The sequence below is a fragment of the Lonchura striata genome, chromosome 3 (assembly GCF_050655825.1).
Source record: "Lonchura striata isolate lonStrDom1 chromosome 3, ASM5065582v1, whole genome shotgun sequence".
Lineage (NCBI taxonomy): Eukaryota > Metazoa > Chordata > Aves > Passeriformes > Estrildidae > Lonchura > Lonchura striata.
This window is the reverse complement of record NC_140705.1, coordinates 83,599,390-83,616,409: the sequence shown is the minus strand read 5'-3', so window position 1 is coordinate 83,616,409 and position 17,020 is coordinate 83,599,390. Positions and strand designations below refer to the sequence as shown.

Here is a 17,020-nt window from a genome sequence, read left to right as displayed (position 1 = left end):
CTCAGAAATCTGAAGTGTCTTTTTTAAGAGTTATAAGCACTTAGATCAGGAAAAGTTCCAATTTATATAGACTCCTGGGATTCCAAAGAACACTCAACAACATCCTTAACCTAAAAATCCTCAATCCCTACCAGACAAAAGGGATGACCTCCACAATAAAAATAAATAACACTAATTTTAAACAGTCAGAAAGCAGGTATAAAAAGTCAAAGTAGTCAGTTTTCAAAATTAAGGTCATCACTGGAAACTTCCAGTGATCTACCCTTGGGTCCAACATACCAGAGATGATCAGTATATGAAGGTAAGGAATGATGACACAAAATTGTCCTGGCTAGTAAAGAGGCAAGCCAGCTGGGAAGAACTGCAGAAGGTCTGAACATATTTCCTTTTTTTAATTTTTTTTTTTTTACTCTTCTCTAGCATCAAATATTAGCCACTATCAGAGACATGATAATGATATGCATCAGAGTAACCACTAGTGCTATTCTTAGTTTGTTCTTACAGGAGAACAGGTCACCTGTGTAGACAAAACCAAACCAAGTCAATAGTCAGCTCCTAGGTGAATGTTCCAGGACTTACACTGTCATGAAATCTACTTTGGAGATGGATATTGTTAAATGGGTTCTATTTGCTTCTAATGGCTTCTCATGAATAATACTTCTAGGCAGGTGTCTTCTATGCAGTATCAAAATGTTTTAGAGATTCTTTCTAAAATTCTTGTTTCTATCTACAGGTGGAACTATAAACCCTTGGAAACAGAGGCCAAGTCTCTCAAAACCAAGTCTCTCAGAGCACTTTAACTTTTGGACACAAGTGCTGTAACCGTGAGTACTGTTTATTTCAAATCTGGATGGAGAGAAGAAAAGTAATTTTCCCGTGTGAATCTTAGCTCTTTCATACTGTTTCAGCAAGAGCTGGCCACACTTAAACCACATTCACTTCAAAATGCAATTTCCAAATTACATCACAGTCTTTCAGACTTTTTACATTAAGAGAATCAGTTGTGAAAAGGAAGTAACAACTCTGCCACCACATACCTAGAAAGACTTGCCAGACATCAAAGATAAGAGTACAAACTCTTTTCTTACCACCTGTGCAAAGAAAAAACCCAAGTGTCATCTACTGTCACCATCATTCTCTGATCATCTGGACTGCAGACTTCCACAGTGCTGAACAAGATGCTGGACATACTCCTGCCCCGTGTGCCGATTATCTACGCTGTCACACCAGACACAGTCACATTTTGACAGACCAACAAGTCTGGACTTCTGGGGCAATCAAGAAATTACCAATATGTATTTTCTTTGCACAATTAATATTAGAAATAATTTTCAAAACTTACACTTGGTGTTAAACAATTTTAAAGTTTTGATTTATCAGAATTTAGGCAATTTTATTCCAAATAACTAATTACATGTATGTATGTACTTTACAGATACTGTAAGACACATTGACATTTTAAAAACTGTTTGAGCTCTGTATTGATCTACCTACTATGTTTTTGTCAAATAAACAGAATATTCATGTTCAGCTTATATGCACTTAAATTATAAGTCTGTATTTTGAAACCTTTCCTTACCGTGTAAATCACTTCCTTTAAATTACCTTGTGCTTTTATGAGAAGAATATGTCAAGATTGTTAAACCTCTTTACCTATCTTCCCAGTGTAACAGATATCAATCTCCCGAACAAAATCTGAGATTGTGAAAGGGCAGCATCCCCATATTCAAAGTATGAAGGAAACACACAGAAGCATGGCTGACATCACCTGCTTGAACAGTAACCTCAGCAGTCTGAGCCAATTCCCACATCACCTACAGGTACCCTTTCCACTATTTTATCTGAAGCTGAATGCAAGTTGAAACCAGTTACGTCAGTTATTTCTCAGGGAATCAGGGGAAGGTACACGGTCATGCTATTGTATAAAGACATCATAATAAATTTTCTGTCAAAAATATACAATCATTAGGCTCTGCAATTTGACTTGGAACTTGCCATCTGGCAGAGAATTCATTGGATGTCAGAGATGTCTGTAGGCAGAGCCATTCATATGTTATTAATATTAATATTTCTATACAGATATATATATACTCCACATCTGCTAGGATAAGCCTTGTTGAGCCAGGCAGCCCAGTTCTCCAAATGCGTGTTACACAGGCCACTTTCCCTTCCCTGATGTAGAGACTGATTGTTATTTCCTGCAACTGCTCCTTCTGACAATCAGTTTTCTGCAACAGAATGAGAGCAGAAGGGCTCTTCCTTGCACTCCAAGTATTGCCTTTAATGATGTCTAGGTAATAGAGAGATGAAGGAAGCAGGCCACATGCAATAATTCACACCAGGACAAATGCACTGCAGAATTCTGAATGAGGAAATGGGGCAGCTGGTGATAAAAAGAACAAACTGACCAGAGTGGGTACTCGGATGGCTGGAACATTTAGAAGTTGAGAGAAATTCTAAAGTGTCACAGAAATGAGCTGAAAGCATGGAGCCACAGCTGGGACTCACAAATTTCTGAGAAAACACAGATAAAGAAGAGGACTAGGTGTGGACTGGAAGCATGCAAATGAAGAGTAGAAGGAGAATAACAAAAAGACACTATGAATCTTGAAGGCGAGGGCAGATAAGGGGTTGTTAAAGACTCCAGTTACATGTTTCAACTGCAAATGTCTGTTCTAACACAAACAGTGATAATTCCACAAAATGCAGTTACTTTTCAGCTGGCTTTTAAATAGGAAGTCACATCCAAAGCAAACTCCTTTAAAAGGCTGACCAGGTAGTTACCTGGTAAGTATTCAAAAAGTTTTAAAAATGCCAGAACTAAAGCTGACTACACAAATATCACTTCGGATACATATATATTACCATGGGAACTCTGCTCCTGTTACTAAACAAAAAACTATTCAGTATTTCCTTTATTCCTTATTTGAGAGTTGGACTCAACTTTGCTTCATAATGTCTAATGTGTATTAAGATTCTCCAGCATATACATTGAATTTAAGGCCATTAACACACAGTTACCTATTAGAAAGTTTACTGCCTATGCATATTAAATAGTCATAATTCTGTGCATACATGTGACAATTAATTTTCCTTGTTATATTATTATTTACCTACATTTTAATTCATCCTTTCATTTCAAAGAGTAACTTTAGGCATACTGTACTTTTTCTTGCATTTCTGTCATTTCTGTGTCTAGGGATTTCCCCAGAGGAGAGAAAAAACACCACAAACAACACCCCATAAAATCCAAACAAAGAAACAAACAAAAAATCCAACAACAATGACACAAGGAAAACCCCCAGTCTTAATGGCAACTCTAGTAACAGTATTTAATCACAGTATCAAAAAACTGAGAACTGTGAAGTAAGAGAAATTGTCCCAGCTCATATAGAATAAAAAATATATGAATACATCTCTCAGTGTTGGACTGTTGAGGGAAACCCAAAGAGAAAATGAGCAACTTTCCTTACATATTTTCTGCAATTGCTTATTTTTTCAATGGGTAACAAAGAGTTTGAATAAAAAAATACCTTTTTTATTGAAAACTTTTTTAAAATTTCAAATTATTAATATTTCACACCCAGCCCTAAGAAAAACCCCAAACCACAGAAAAATTACAAACACAGATCTGCTTCTTAATAAGAAATGTCATATGCCAAATGTGGTATTTTAACATTTGAATGCTTAGTATTATTTCAATTCTCAAAGCTGAAAGACTGTTTTAAAGAGAAAACAAGCAAATAATAAAGCTTTCTTGCTTTCTGCTCTTCTGAATTCCTTTTAAAAAAATATCATTATGTGGCTCATATCAGGCAAATTAAGCTTATGCTCTGATCTAACACCTCTAACACAGTGATCAGCAACAGAACAGGAATTTAGTCTACATTATATCCGTCTCCCATATGAAACTATGGAAGAACTGTCTTTCATGTCTCTTCATAAGCTAGTGCTCATTCCACATGTTACAAAATTTAACTGGTATGATGTATATTCTCAATAAAATACACTTTCTCTTCCTATACAAATGCAGAAGGCAAATTTGTCTATCCATAACAAGCAATTTTGTATACCTCTTTTTTTAAGTGTTAGTTTCATAACTTAAGGCTAAACAATACTCAACTGAACATTCAAACTTTTAAGTAGGAAAGTGGTTTGTCAATATTATTTTTACAGTCATTCAACTCAGAAGAAAAACTCACCAATAGTGGGGGGTTGTTTTGGTGTTGATTTATTGTAAATCTAATTCATCAATATTTTTATTTATCTTATGATTTATACAGCTATCAGTAACCACTAAGAGAAACTCAGGCTTTTGCTGCAGTATATAATTGTGTTCTTTATACAGTACGCTTTTACTGACATCCATTAAAAAAACTGGTTTTATCATTCAATCAATATACCATAGTATTTTGCAGTAAAATGATACCTGGTGAAGAAAGAAATGTATCAGAATGATCTCTTTTATCTGTCTGATGCATAATTAATGATCCTTCCCCTACAGATGGCTATGAAAGCATCCAAAAATGTTTAGATGTGAGAGTTCATGTGCCTCAAGATGCTTTTTTTTTTAGTTAGATTTTTAACATACACCCTCTGCCCTGATCACTAGTCCATTCTGGGCTTCATGGATCTTTAACAATAAATAATGAAATATGTGAATAGCTGAAGCCCTGATCTCATCACATCTGGCCCCACAGTTCATGCCTTAGAAGTATAACATTGATGATTTCAGATGCGAGCACTCTAATTACAGAGTGCACACCTACTTGTAGGCAAACAGGCTAAAATAAAAACATACAATTGTCTCATGCACACAGCACATCAGGATTAGCAAAATTGAATATTAAGTGTGAACTGAATGAATGTTAAGTCTGCCTCCCCACCCTATCGCTCTACATGTACTGTCAACAGGTACTCATCACTTCCTGCCACCAAAAGAGGAACTTATTCACAAAATTCATTATAGTTAGTCAAAAACTGCACATACTAAAAAACATATTAAAGCTTCCTTTTTACAAAAATGACGGCAAAGAGAAATGTAATCACTGTAGCAAGGAATGCCCAAAGGATATTGTGCATGCTGCTGGGTGTCTTGGCTGCATAACAGGGCACACCCACGGCACCGCGGAAGTCTTGTCTTCCTCAGGCTCTTTTCCTCTCCACTAATGCCCCAGATATCAAGACACAACCCCCCCATTTGCTCCTTCCCAGCCGTGAGATTTTCTCTAAGTATCAGCACAGTATCATCCACTCTCCTGTAAGAAATAGATGGCCACATTCAAATAATAATTGCTACTATGCTCCCAGTAAGAGCTAAAATCCCTTTGACACCCTCTTTGCTCTCTAGTCACAGTAAAGGCTGTATGATAAAGCTTCAAAACTGAAGCTGCAGCTACTCTGAAGGCAGATGCTGTGATAATCCAGCATCCTCTCCAGGAAGGCAAAATTTATGAGCAATAGAGTTCCTTTAGGAACCAAATTAACTGTAATTTTCATTAAAAAAGAAAAAAGAAGCCAACCCGCAGCCTGCATTTCAGTTCATAATGAAATACAGAAAAACATGACTTTTAAAACAATTTTTATTCAACTCAGAATAAAATTGCCACTTAGCCTCCATCAACATGCATCCTTTTCTTCTCTCACCACAACCAGCAGCTTTCTCATGCATCCATTACTTTCCCCATCCCTACCCAAAACCACCCCACCTTTCTCCTTCCATCCTCATTTTCACCTGAAACATTTTTATTTCCTTCCTCATTCATATGTTACTACCACTAAATTATTCTGTCCTGAATTTCTCATTCTGCTTGTTGATACTGAAATAACAAAGCATGAAATTTGCCCTAGATCATTACTTAAAACTAAGTAAAGCTTCTGATTACTTTAATTACAAAATAGAACACTTGTTTACTCTCTGACAATCTTTATTTACAGCTTCCTAAGGAACAGCAGAACTGCCTCTCAAGAAACATAATACTGTTTCTTAGGGTTATGTAGACTGAATCAGAAAGTGTTCCAAAAATACCTGTCCTCCTTTTTATGAAATAATATAGTACAATAGCTGATTAAAGTAAATTCCAATATATTACATATAGGGAGAGCAACATGCATTTTCTACCAATCTCTCAAAAATATTTTATGCTTCTACTTTGGGGACATACAACTAAACATTTTGTCGCAAGTTTCACATATTATAAAGTAGATGTCAATGCACATAATTACAATTAATGCTACAAAAATCAAAAGGCTGTCACAGATGTACTGTCTTTCTCAGTAAATTTCACCAAGGTGCAGAACTGTCATGGCAATATTTTTTAGATTTCTTACAAACATGTAAAGAATCCTACTCCACGCACAACAGAAAATGAGTTTAAATTGTAGTAACAAAGAACCACTAATAGAAGTGAAAAAATGGAAAGTCTATATTTAACTTGGTGCTCAGTCATTAGAAAGGTGCCCCATAACGACCATATGTTACTCAAATATGTTATCACACCTACAATTTCATCATATGTCTCCCAAGAAATTAATTAGCTCTAACTTTTTCAACTTTGACAAAAATGTCTGCAGAAAGTCAGACTACTAGCTGTTGCAAATGCTTCAAAATTCAAAGCTTGCCTCAGCTTTTATTTAACCTTTTAATTACAATCATTGAATAACATTTGGAAGGCAGATGTTCCTTTTTTTGCATATGTGGTTATTAATAAAAAAGACCATTAATTTTAAATTAATATTACTTTTTCAAGTACAAAAATGCTACGGAGAGAATATTTATATAGCAAAGAATGGATACATCAGCAACACTAAAATACCAGTTACCTTAATTAGAAGGAATAACCTAAAGAGAATGAATTTCAACAAAAAAAAACATATGGTGTGATCCATTTACAATAAAGAATTGGAGCAGATCAGCAATCTCTGCTGATCTGAATATACTGAATCAACACAGAAGAGCTCAACTTTCAGCTGTCACCTCAGGTCAGAAAAAACAGAATTATGTTTAAGCTTGACATGGGCATGATGAGAATTGAGTCATTCCATATTTGCCTTATATTCCATAAAACATACAGGGAAAGTTGCAAGGATATGGCATCAATAAGCAATGTTATATAACCTAACAGTACCCACTAAAATGGCAGGTTCAGTGTATAAACGACAAGTCCAAGCCTACCAACAAACTAGAACAGTCTGGGTAGATGTCATTCACAAATCTGATTTATTTTGTTGTGATAGCTAGAAAAAATCTGCAAAATCTATTCCAACAACTTCTTGTTGGAAGAGTTGTTTTAATACAGGCACATCAACAGTCTCAATGTTTTTATCACAAAACACCAAAGTTTCAGTCTTGGTATCAACAAAAAATAATAAAACCCAAATTAATTTTACAATCTATACTTCTCAATTCTTAAAAATATTAGGCACATCAGTATAGAGTTCCTTGAAAAAAATTTGTACTTCACTGTAAAATCAAACATCTGAAGAGAAAGAGGTTACATCACTGCTGAAGGCTTGTATTTAGAGCTCCTTGAGGAACAATACTATAAAGCCATTAATTTTGCACAGAATTAACAACTAAAGGTTCAATGAACAACCAACGCATTCAATGAAAAGGGTGAAACAATTACATCTCAACCAACTTTTTCTTAAGGTAGCATGATAATATAATGTGTCACCACAAACAGCAAAACAATTCAATAATTTATTATTTTCTCCTCAAGACTCAGAGGAATGTACCTATCACTGTCAAAACTGCCCTTTATAGGTAGTATAAATCATGTTTATACATACATGAACACACATAAGGAAACACTAAAATGGAATACATTTTCCAACTGTTCTGAAGATGCCCAAGTTATTCCTGTGACTGTTTTGCTAACCAATTCTAAAGGTTAAGCCAAAACTTAAGATAAGCTCACTCTTTAAATTACAGACAAGAATTTTTTTTTAATTAATTGAATTAACAAACCCTAACACTGTGTGTAATGATATTATAATTAATTTCAAATAATTGGAAGGCAGAAGGAAAGGGGAAAGGGAAAATAAAGAAAAAAAATACTTGCTGTTTTTATAAAGAAAAAACTTGAGTGGGGAAAGGGGGGAAAGGATGCTGAACTTTACTTCTATCATCTGCTACTTTTCTCTATAAATGTTTATACTTTAAAGTACAATGTGTCACTATGCAGTATTTCTAGTTAAATCTGTTACTGTATAGTTTGGTATACAAAATATCATGGGCCAATCATAGTACAACATGATCATATCCAAACATAATTTCTATAGCATCATATATTCCGAGGCAATTATGAGAGTAGAAAATTTATTTTAAAGTAAATATTGAAAAGAGATTCAACACAAAAAGAAAAATTAATGTGTGAAAATTCATTAGAAAATTCATAGTACAGCTGTACTGTAAATATTTTTTAATCACACTTAAAAATTAAAAGAAAATACATACTGTCTAGACAAGCTTGCTAAAAGCAGGAAACCACTAATATCACTCACCCCTTAGCTCACTTAATCCCATATTATAATTCAAAGTAGTTTTTTCTTTTTTTGAGGGGAACTGTCCTCAACACTGAAAGCCACACTAACTGGACCATCTGCAGGCAGCACTACTAATTTCTAAGTGTTCATCCTACATGTTTCATGACATGCAGGATGCGAGCAAATGAAGCTTCCCATATAGAAGAAAAAAGTCTGGTATGAAAACCATGCACCTCTATGTGTTTCTACCTGAAATATAAAATGGAGTCCACAATATTTTTTCCAATAACCAGCCTCCAAACACTTGAGCACAGGTATCAAGACAGAAAAACTGCTTCCTTGCCCTCAATTGGGCAGATGTTGATTCACATCTCTTTAGGAATGTTCTGAAGAAGTTGACACTCAGATATAAATCATACCTACCTTCAAAAGAAATCCTCACAAAAGCATGTATTGTTTCCTGAAGACTGCTTTGAAGATAACACAGAAATAGTTGGGCTACCTTAAAAAGTAGTTATATCCTCTTAACAAGCTTGTTTTTTAACTGAAATGGTGTGTGCTAACATCTATATATTTTTAAAAAGCAAATTTTAATGTTGATCATCATCATCTAATTCCCTTTTTCTGAGCTCAGGCAAACAAGGAGATGCAATAAAAAGCCACAGAAAACCAACCGTGATTCCGACTGCTCTAAGTGTATGAATAAACAAACCAGTCAGTATGCAAGCCACATTTTAAATGGTACCACAAAATTTTATTTAGTATTTTTTAGCAATAATCTTTTCAGTTCCAAGTAAGAGATCTTATGACAGCCATCAATAAACATTGTCCAGATTTTTAGTTGCCAAAAACCTATTTCATAACTTTAATTAACCACTTTTTTAGTATATAAAGACCCTCCAAAGTTTTCACAATACCCTGATTTTCTTTGGAAAAGAGAATAGACAACCAAACAAAATCCAGAAAGTTCCTTCATTACCAATGCCCACATATCCACTTTTCCAGCCTTTCCACGTACCAGGGTTGATGTACCCAAAAGGAAACTGTCAGTCCATCCTAAGATTTTCAAGAAACAATTTTCACCTCACACTTTTGAGATCAAAGATCAGTAGAAATTTTCTGTGTTTCTTTCAACTCATATCTACAAAATCCAAGAAAACCCAAAGGAAAATCCAAATAATACCATACTATCATCAGTATAGCCAAAGGATGCTTACAGAGGGAGGAAATAAACCCAGGAATGTTCACCCTGCTCATCAGTACTTAGCACCTTACACAGGGATCCTGTTGTTACCCCATGTAGCTACTCCCATTTTCCACAGGAAAGCCATCATTCTTCCACTGAACACAGCACGAACGGAAATCCAAACAAACAGGGAGCACTGAGAGGAAGGGATTCTGCTCTGCTTGCAGGCCAGGTGAATTATGTGCATTACCAAGATTTTTGCCAAAGACAATCCAGATTTTTCCCAGCACGGGGGGCAAAAAAAGACACACTTCACCAAAAAGTTTCTGAAAGTGCCCCAGTTAAACTCTCCAGATGTAATTTCTTTTGTAGCAATCAGACTTTATTTGTTAGTTCATATCCTAATCAAAACAAAACAGGCAAAAATAATTTGCTTACTGATGACACTTTTTTTTCTTAAAAATTGTCTGCCTTTTTCACTGCTCTTCCTCTCCCACTTTCGTGTCATTGAAATAGTGACTGACATCAGAAAGCAGCTGTGCTGCACACACCCCACCACCACACCACAACTGCACAAGAGCCTCCCAGCCGCCCTCTGAAAAGCTGAAACCTAATTAGGATGCTTAAGATAGCTTTATGGATATTGCAAATGATAAATAACTAACCCAAACATATAGGCTATCACAAATGCAATGGATAATTTTTTAATCTTTTTCATCTAAAAATATTCTGGTGTTCCTACATATTGCACAGAAAACAATCAATGCCACTTGAAAAAATGCTTGCTTTTCCATTTTGCACCTGCACTCTTCTGCTGTGAAAGTCTGCTTCACATCAAGATTTTTATCACCATTTCTCAAGGTGTGTTGAATTAGAGAAACAGTATTTTTGGAATACACACCACCAATATACTATAAGATTCCTTCACAGATCTAAGTAAGCAATAAATTGTCCTCTTCGCATTTTTAAGAATATTTTATGATTTTGTCTGTATTCTACAAGTTTGCAATTATGTGAACAGTAGACTAAAATTTCCATTAAAGGAATTATGCACATTTTAAAAATTACAAAACCTTGTAATTTTGTGAGTAAACTACATAAGCATAATTCCCTATTATTTGAGGGCAGGCACCTGGACAGTTAGAGATATTACAAGGTGTAAACATCACAGACTTCAAAAAACGTTAATACATTCAGCAGGGGAGCAGTGGGAGCCCTACCCTTAGGGATGTAAAATTCTGGTATTGATGTTTCAACATCCTGGTGACTAGAGAGAGAAGGGAAAAAAAAGAGAGAGAAAAAACAAAATGCATTACTAATGAAGATTTTACTCATTCAGGTACAATAACAGCAGAAGACTGATGAAAACAGTAGCTATGCCTGATCCACCACATTTATTTTAAAGTTCTCTGAGCAGCCACCAGCATAGGCCACAAGGGCTGAATTCAATCAAAACTCTGCTCAGATGTGTCAGAATCTGAGGTACTGATGATTCTGAGATTGTAAAAAGTCTCTTGTCCATTGCCAAAGAAAAAGCCATAATTCATCTGTGCCGTTTTCAAGGTTGTTTATTCTTGCTTATCTCTAACATGTTCTGCTGCCCTGCCGCAGGTCTGTCCTGCAGGGCAGCGTGTGGGGCTCTGCCCTCAGTGGGATGTTACAAACATTAAATACCAGAAACTACCTGTGCTATATTTACAATAATGTGCCAATATCTGTCACCTACGTTGAACAGTGTGTCCCCAGCCTAAACCAATAGAAAAATGCCAACACTACAGTGAAACATGGAGGGCACGAAGAAGGAGAAAAAGGACAAGACACACCCAATTTCCTCCATCTTGTCCCCTTTGGACCCCTAATCTAGAATCCTAAAATTTTACTTTTGCACCCATGCCACACTTAATTATTACTTAAATCAAACACTCAGAGCTTGTAATTCATCCTGTAAGATTGAGAACTCTTTTCCATGGACAGAGATCACAGACAGTGTCTCTCGGGGCTCTGTACAGGGGGGTTCCTGACCCCCTGCCAGGGTCCCAGGCCTTCCAGGGCAGCCAGAGGGAAGCCCTGGACTGCCACAAGATGAAGGGAGCTACACGGTTCTTCTGTCCATGAGAGGCACCAGCCACAGGCAGGAGGCATCCATAACCAGAACCCAGAACCAGGTGGGAAACAGAGGGTGCTCTCATTTGCAAGGTCTCGGCCTTTGTTTCATTTTCTACTATTACTTTTCACCCTCAAATTCCAAGAGTATGTGTATTTAAAATGCAGTGCTGTATCATCTGGAAATCTATAATTTTAAGGCAAAATTACCACTGTAAGAAGTAAGGCTGTAATACACCAGAGAAATGCTCTGGCAGTGATTCAAATCCACCTCAACCAGGCTCAGCACAGACATCAGAGACCTGTGCAGGCAAACCCTTCCCATGGAACACATGCATTCAGTTACATTCTAGAGTAACATCACAGGGTGTGAGTCAGCTACTACAGGCTTTGGGACTTTTATCTATGCAGTCTTTCATTGTACATGTAAAATGTTAAGATACGCTCACAGTTTCACATATAACAATACTAAAAATTTCTAGGGGAACTTTCAGGTATTTAAACATATTTCCTGTCTGGTCTTAGAAATATCATTTTAATATCTGAAGCTCAATAATTAATTTTTCTTTATGTATTCACTAAGAAATATATTATAATTACAGATCTATTAAATGTTTAATAGTTATTATCAGTTTCACTTACACTCCCTTAATGAAATACAAGACACAACCATCACTTCTGATGTGACCTGAAATTATTTTTACTCGCAGGTCTTTACCCAGGTCCTTCCTCTCCACCCCAAATATTGACAACTAGAATACTAAGCATTTTACCTCCTATCTGTGTCTATCATCACATTCATCAGGTTTCAAGTCTTCCAAAACTAATGGCAATGAAGCAAAAAATATAGCAGCATCTGAAAATATTTCTCAATACAAGGATCATAGTCATAGTGCTGACATTTGTACCAAACGGCAAAGAACCTTTCAGAGATGATAAAAAAAGTGAATATTTGAAAATATAATTAATTTCTAATTTGTACTTTTGAAAGTGTACTAATTCACATACATATCCTCATATACCATTAAGTAAATATTACTTTATAGAAGGGAATAAAAAATTCAGGTCTTCTTGTATATGTTTTCTGAATAAATTATTTCTATCAAAACGAGTTCTAAAAGCAGAAAAGGCAAAATTTGCTACCACAAAGTTAATTAGGTCAGGATTCAGAATTTCTCCAGTATCACCATTTTAAACTACTTCAGTGGTGGTGTATATATCAGTGTGCTTATGTTCTGTAGAAAAAAATTTACAATGTTAAACTGCAAAAAGACTGTTAATGTAAGGTGTTTTCTTCCAGGAAAGTAATTTACACAGCATGCAGCCAAAGCACACATTAAAGAGAAGCAGCATCTAGATTGCTGAAAACAATGCCAACTGGGCCACTGGACACTTATATACAATAAAAACAATTTCATTTTGAAATAAGTTTATGAAAACTTTAAAATAAATTATCAGCAAAGTTTGCAGTCCTGCTTCTCCTATTCCTGTGTTTCATGATTCTTAGATGAGTGACTTCAAAATTGAGAAATAGGTCTCCAAGCTGATTCACACTCCCAAAACACTTGACTCATCTGGAAAAGCATTAGCTGATTATGGAGTCCTTATTGTGTCTGGCATTATAAACAGAGCATCCAGCTACATCCATAGGTAAGAATAAAACAGACAGAAACTTTTTTAGGCTACTTGCAGCAACTGAAAACAAATTTCTAAGCATTTAGGGGCTGTAAGAACAAAGAATGGAAAAGGAAATTACTACTTTACACAGAACAAATGAAATAAAATCTCTGCTGGCTAGCTTTCTCAAATTAAAAAAAAAAAAAGGAAATTTAAAAAATAAAAAAGGGAGAAATAATGATCAGCTGTTGAAAAAATAGCTTTAATGAGCACTTGTAGGACCCCATTAAAACACCCAATTTGCTTAATAAGTAGGGAATGTGAGTCTAAAACTACAAAAGGAGTGTGAAATCCCATGCTACAATAAAAACTGTATCACTAGAAGATAGAGTACAATGAATTTAAGTAGAAATCTACATGGACGTGTAAAGTAACTTCCTAGAAAAACCATACCACTAAGTCTCATATCTCCACTTTAACATTACATGGCACTTGCTGTCTCCAAAATAATCCAAGCCCTCAAAAGTACATGCTTACCAATGTATCCTGTCTGAAGTCCCAGATGATGGAGATCAGGCAAGGCTGGGGGCTGGGACTGGGAGAAGCAAGAAGGGAAATCAGAACAAACATCTATCAGAAACAGAGTTTACTGTTTGCTACACATTCCTAGGCACCCACATATTGGGCATCTGGGATCAGCAAGTCAAACTTGACTGATCTAGCTTGCTAGCTTGGGGGCTGGAATCCCAAACATTTCTGTAGATACCCAAAGTCTGAAGCTGTGAACTTAATGTCAAAAATTACTGCTCTATGGAGAAAACCTTTTTTTATTAAAAAAAAAAAAAAAAAAAAAACCCCAAAAAAAAAAAAAAACTCCGCAACTCTGCACTTAGGTCTCAACTACTGTGCAAAATTCCCGCTAATGTAAGTATCTTGTCAAAGCAAGATTTCCCATTGCAGGAAATCCCCACCTTTTAATAGGGCAGAACCTGGAGGAATCCTCCTCTATCAGGGGATTTGTTCTGGGTTGTAAGAAGATTATCTCCTCTTCAGTCGCCTCAGGTGCTGCAGTCTGTCTGGCTGCTAAATGGAGCAAGGTGAACTCCTGTGCTACAGAAGCCAGCCATGTGTGGCTGCTCTCCCAGGAATTACCTTGCCCAAGCTCTAAGATCTGAGGTATCTGGCAGATATGTCAGCCAGAAGACTGCCTGCAAGTTTCCCTATATAAAACAAGGTGCATGTCCTGAATGGCCACAACACATGCAAGAAACGTTGCACACAGCACCGCTTAGGAATACAGACAGTCTATTTGCTAGGGGCAAGGCAAAGGGAAGGGGGCAAGCACTTCAGAAGTTTATTTCCTATACAATCACACTTACAACCTGCTGGAAAACAAAAGGAATGGCCAAGGAGACCATAGCAGCAGAAAAGTTCTGCTGGATCAACTATACGCCCAAGCCTATTACAGAAGAGTGTCCCTTCTTCAAAACAAATGTGTAAATGTGGGGAGGGAACGGGGAAGCAGAATGAGAAAAAAAAAAAATACAAAAAAAACCCTAAAAAAATAAAAAAGCCCACACATATTCTCACACAAAGTAAAAACAAACATGGAATATATATTATATGTATTTTCTCTTTAAAATTAGCACTAACACAAACCTGAAAGCAAACTTCTCAAACAGAAGCAAATGCACTGAAATATCCATCCCACCTAAGCACAGACTCACTTTTAAAGAGAATTTGTAATCCTCACACAATGAACAGTAGGGGTCACAAGTAAAGACCACCTAATCTTTTATCAAAGCAAGATTTCTGCGGTGATCAGTGCTCAAAGATTTTGTAGATCATTGCCCAGGGTACCTTCACCACCTGTGACAGTTCAGAATATCACTATATTTCTTTTCCTCCAGTGGAAATAGTAAGCTTCATATAAGCAAACACAAAATTATTTTATTTTCTCAGGGAATAAAACATCACAAAAATACATTATTTTGATTTTAAAAGGTCCTCTGTCTCTTCAGAGAAGACTAGCAATTACTAAAACACCCAAAATAGAAATAAATATTAAAATATTAAAAAACTCACAGTCATATACTATTTTCAGCTTTCTTTATAATACATACTAAAGCAAACAAACTAAAAATCCTCAGCACAAAAAAGTCATGGACAATTTAAAATGTAATAGGATGTGTTAATAAAAGATAAGATTATAATAACACAATGGCAGTTCATGGAAATCAACAGATTAAAAGAAGTATATGAATATTATTCACCCAGCTTCCCAGAACAATCAAAATATCCTCAATCACTCTGATGTCACCACCGATTAAAAGCCTTAGATTTTTTTTTTTTCTAACATATTAAATTATGGAAAGAAGAATAATTCTCCACTTCTCACTCTCTGAATTCTATTTTTATTAAATTGTTTTTAGCTGATCAGTGAGCTGACAGTCACAGGCACTCTGAAGAGATCATTTATTTGGGTATAATAAAAAAAGCTATTTGCCAACAAAAAATAAACCCCCCCCCAGAATAGATCAGTACATCTTAATAAAACACCTTTGGCATAAGCAAATCAGATACAGAATAATAAAAAGCAAGATAAACATTCTAAGGGTAAAAAATTTTATAATCCAGTTACAAATCATTCACGTATGGAGATGCCAAGACAGAAGAGTTCTTTACAATAGTCCAGATTTAAGAATTTGATTGCCTTAGAAAAATCTATGAAAAACAAGTAATGCAATGATGCTACAAAAAAGACACATAACAGAAGAGATAAATATCATTATGCTATGTATTAACAAAGATTTTGTACGCAAATCAAGGAAAAAATAACTAAAATAAGAATTCATTGTTTTTATCCAGCAAAGATAAAAGTTCTGAAATAGCAGCATTTACAAATTTTAAGGACTAACAAATTAAAATATTAAAAATTACTAAATTGGTAAAGGTCCTGAGAGAACCAGATTGTATAGGGTTTTTTTGTTGTTTTATTTTTTTTTAAAGAAAATACTAACTTTGAAGTACACTATAAATAACAAGGCTTATCCTAGAACAGAGAACATGGTACAGAGTAAGAGGAAGGCGGAATATAATAATCTTAAAATATGCAAGTCTCATAAGGAGGACAGTGATTAATTGTGCTTCACATCTACAGATGGCAGTACAAAAAATGATCAGCAGGGAAATTTAGGCTACATGTTGGTAGAAAGTTGGTCCAAATAAAGTTTGTTAAGTTGCAGAAGTACTTTGTATCTAATAGTCACTGGAGCTTTCAAGAACACCCAAGATAATCACCATGCATGGACTTACTCTGGTTTTGAGTCCTCATCAAAATGGGGGACACACAATTTTAACACTCAAAATTTCTTCTTGGCAGCCTTGCTGGAAACACAGACCAGTATTTTTGCACTTATCTAGTTATTTTAGTAGGTAGTTTGCAACATAAGGACAACTGTACTAGTTCTCCCAAATTAGTGAGGTTTATGAGATAGTGATACATTTCTCCATTATCTTATAGAGAGTATCTACACTACAGATCTCCATTTGTTCAATAAAAAGTTTTTATACACAGGAAGCACTCTTTCATCATCATAGGTACAACATTTATAAGTCACTTTATCA

At 35.5% G+C, this 17,020-nt stretch overlaps 1 protein-coding gene and 1 long non-coding RNA gene across 11 annotated transcripts in view; one reads left to right on the top strand and one right to left on the bottom strand.

Moving 5' to 3' along the window:
- The window catches only part of AKT3 (AKT serine/threonine kinase 3), a 146,170-nt gene that overhangs the window by 100,118 nt on the left and 29,032 nt on the right, over positions 1-17,020 (bottom strand). For 2 of the 10 annotated variants that reach the window (XM_085575550.1, XM_085575549.1), the window contains exon 3: positions 13,931-13,988. The exons of the other annotated variants lie outside the window; for them this stretch is intronic. In XM_085575550.1, coding sequence (XP_085431676.1) covers positions 13,931-13,988 — 58 coding nt within the window. The remainder of the gene's footprint in view (positions 1-13,930; positions 13,989-17,020) is intronic. 10 annotated transcript variants of the gene reach the window in all.
- LOC146767970 (uncharacterized) overlaps positions 1-17,020 on the top strand; it is a 38,636-nt gene that overhangs the window by 6,694 nt on the left and 14,922 nt on the right. The window contains exon 2 of the long non-coding RNA XR_014953835.1: positions 734-17,020. This exon is cut by the window's right edge and continues 14,922 nt beyond it. This is a non-coding gene — a long non-coding RNA (uncharacterized LOC146767970). The remainder of the gene's footprint in view (positions 1-733) is intronic.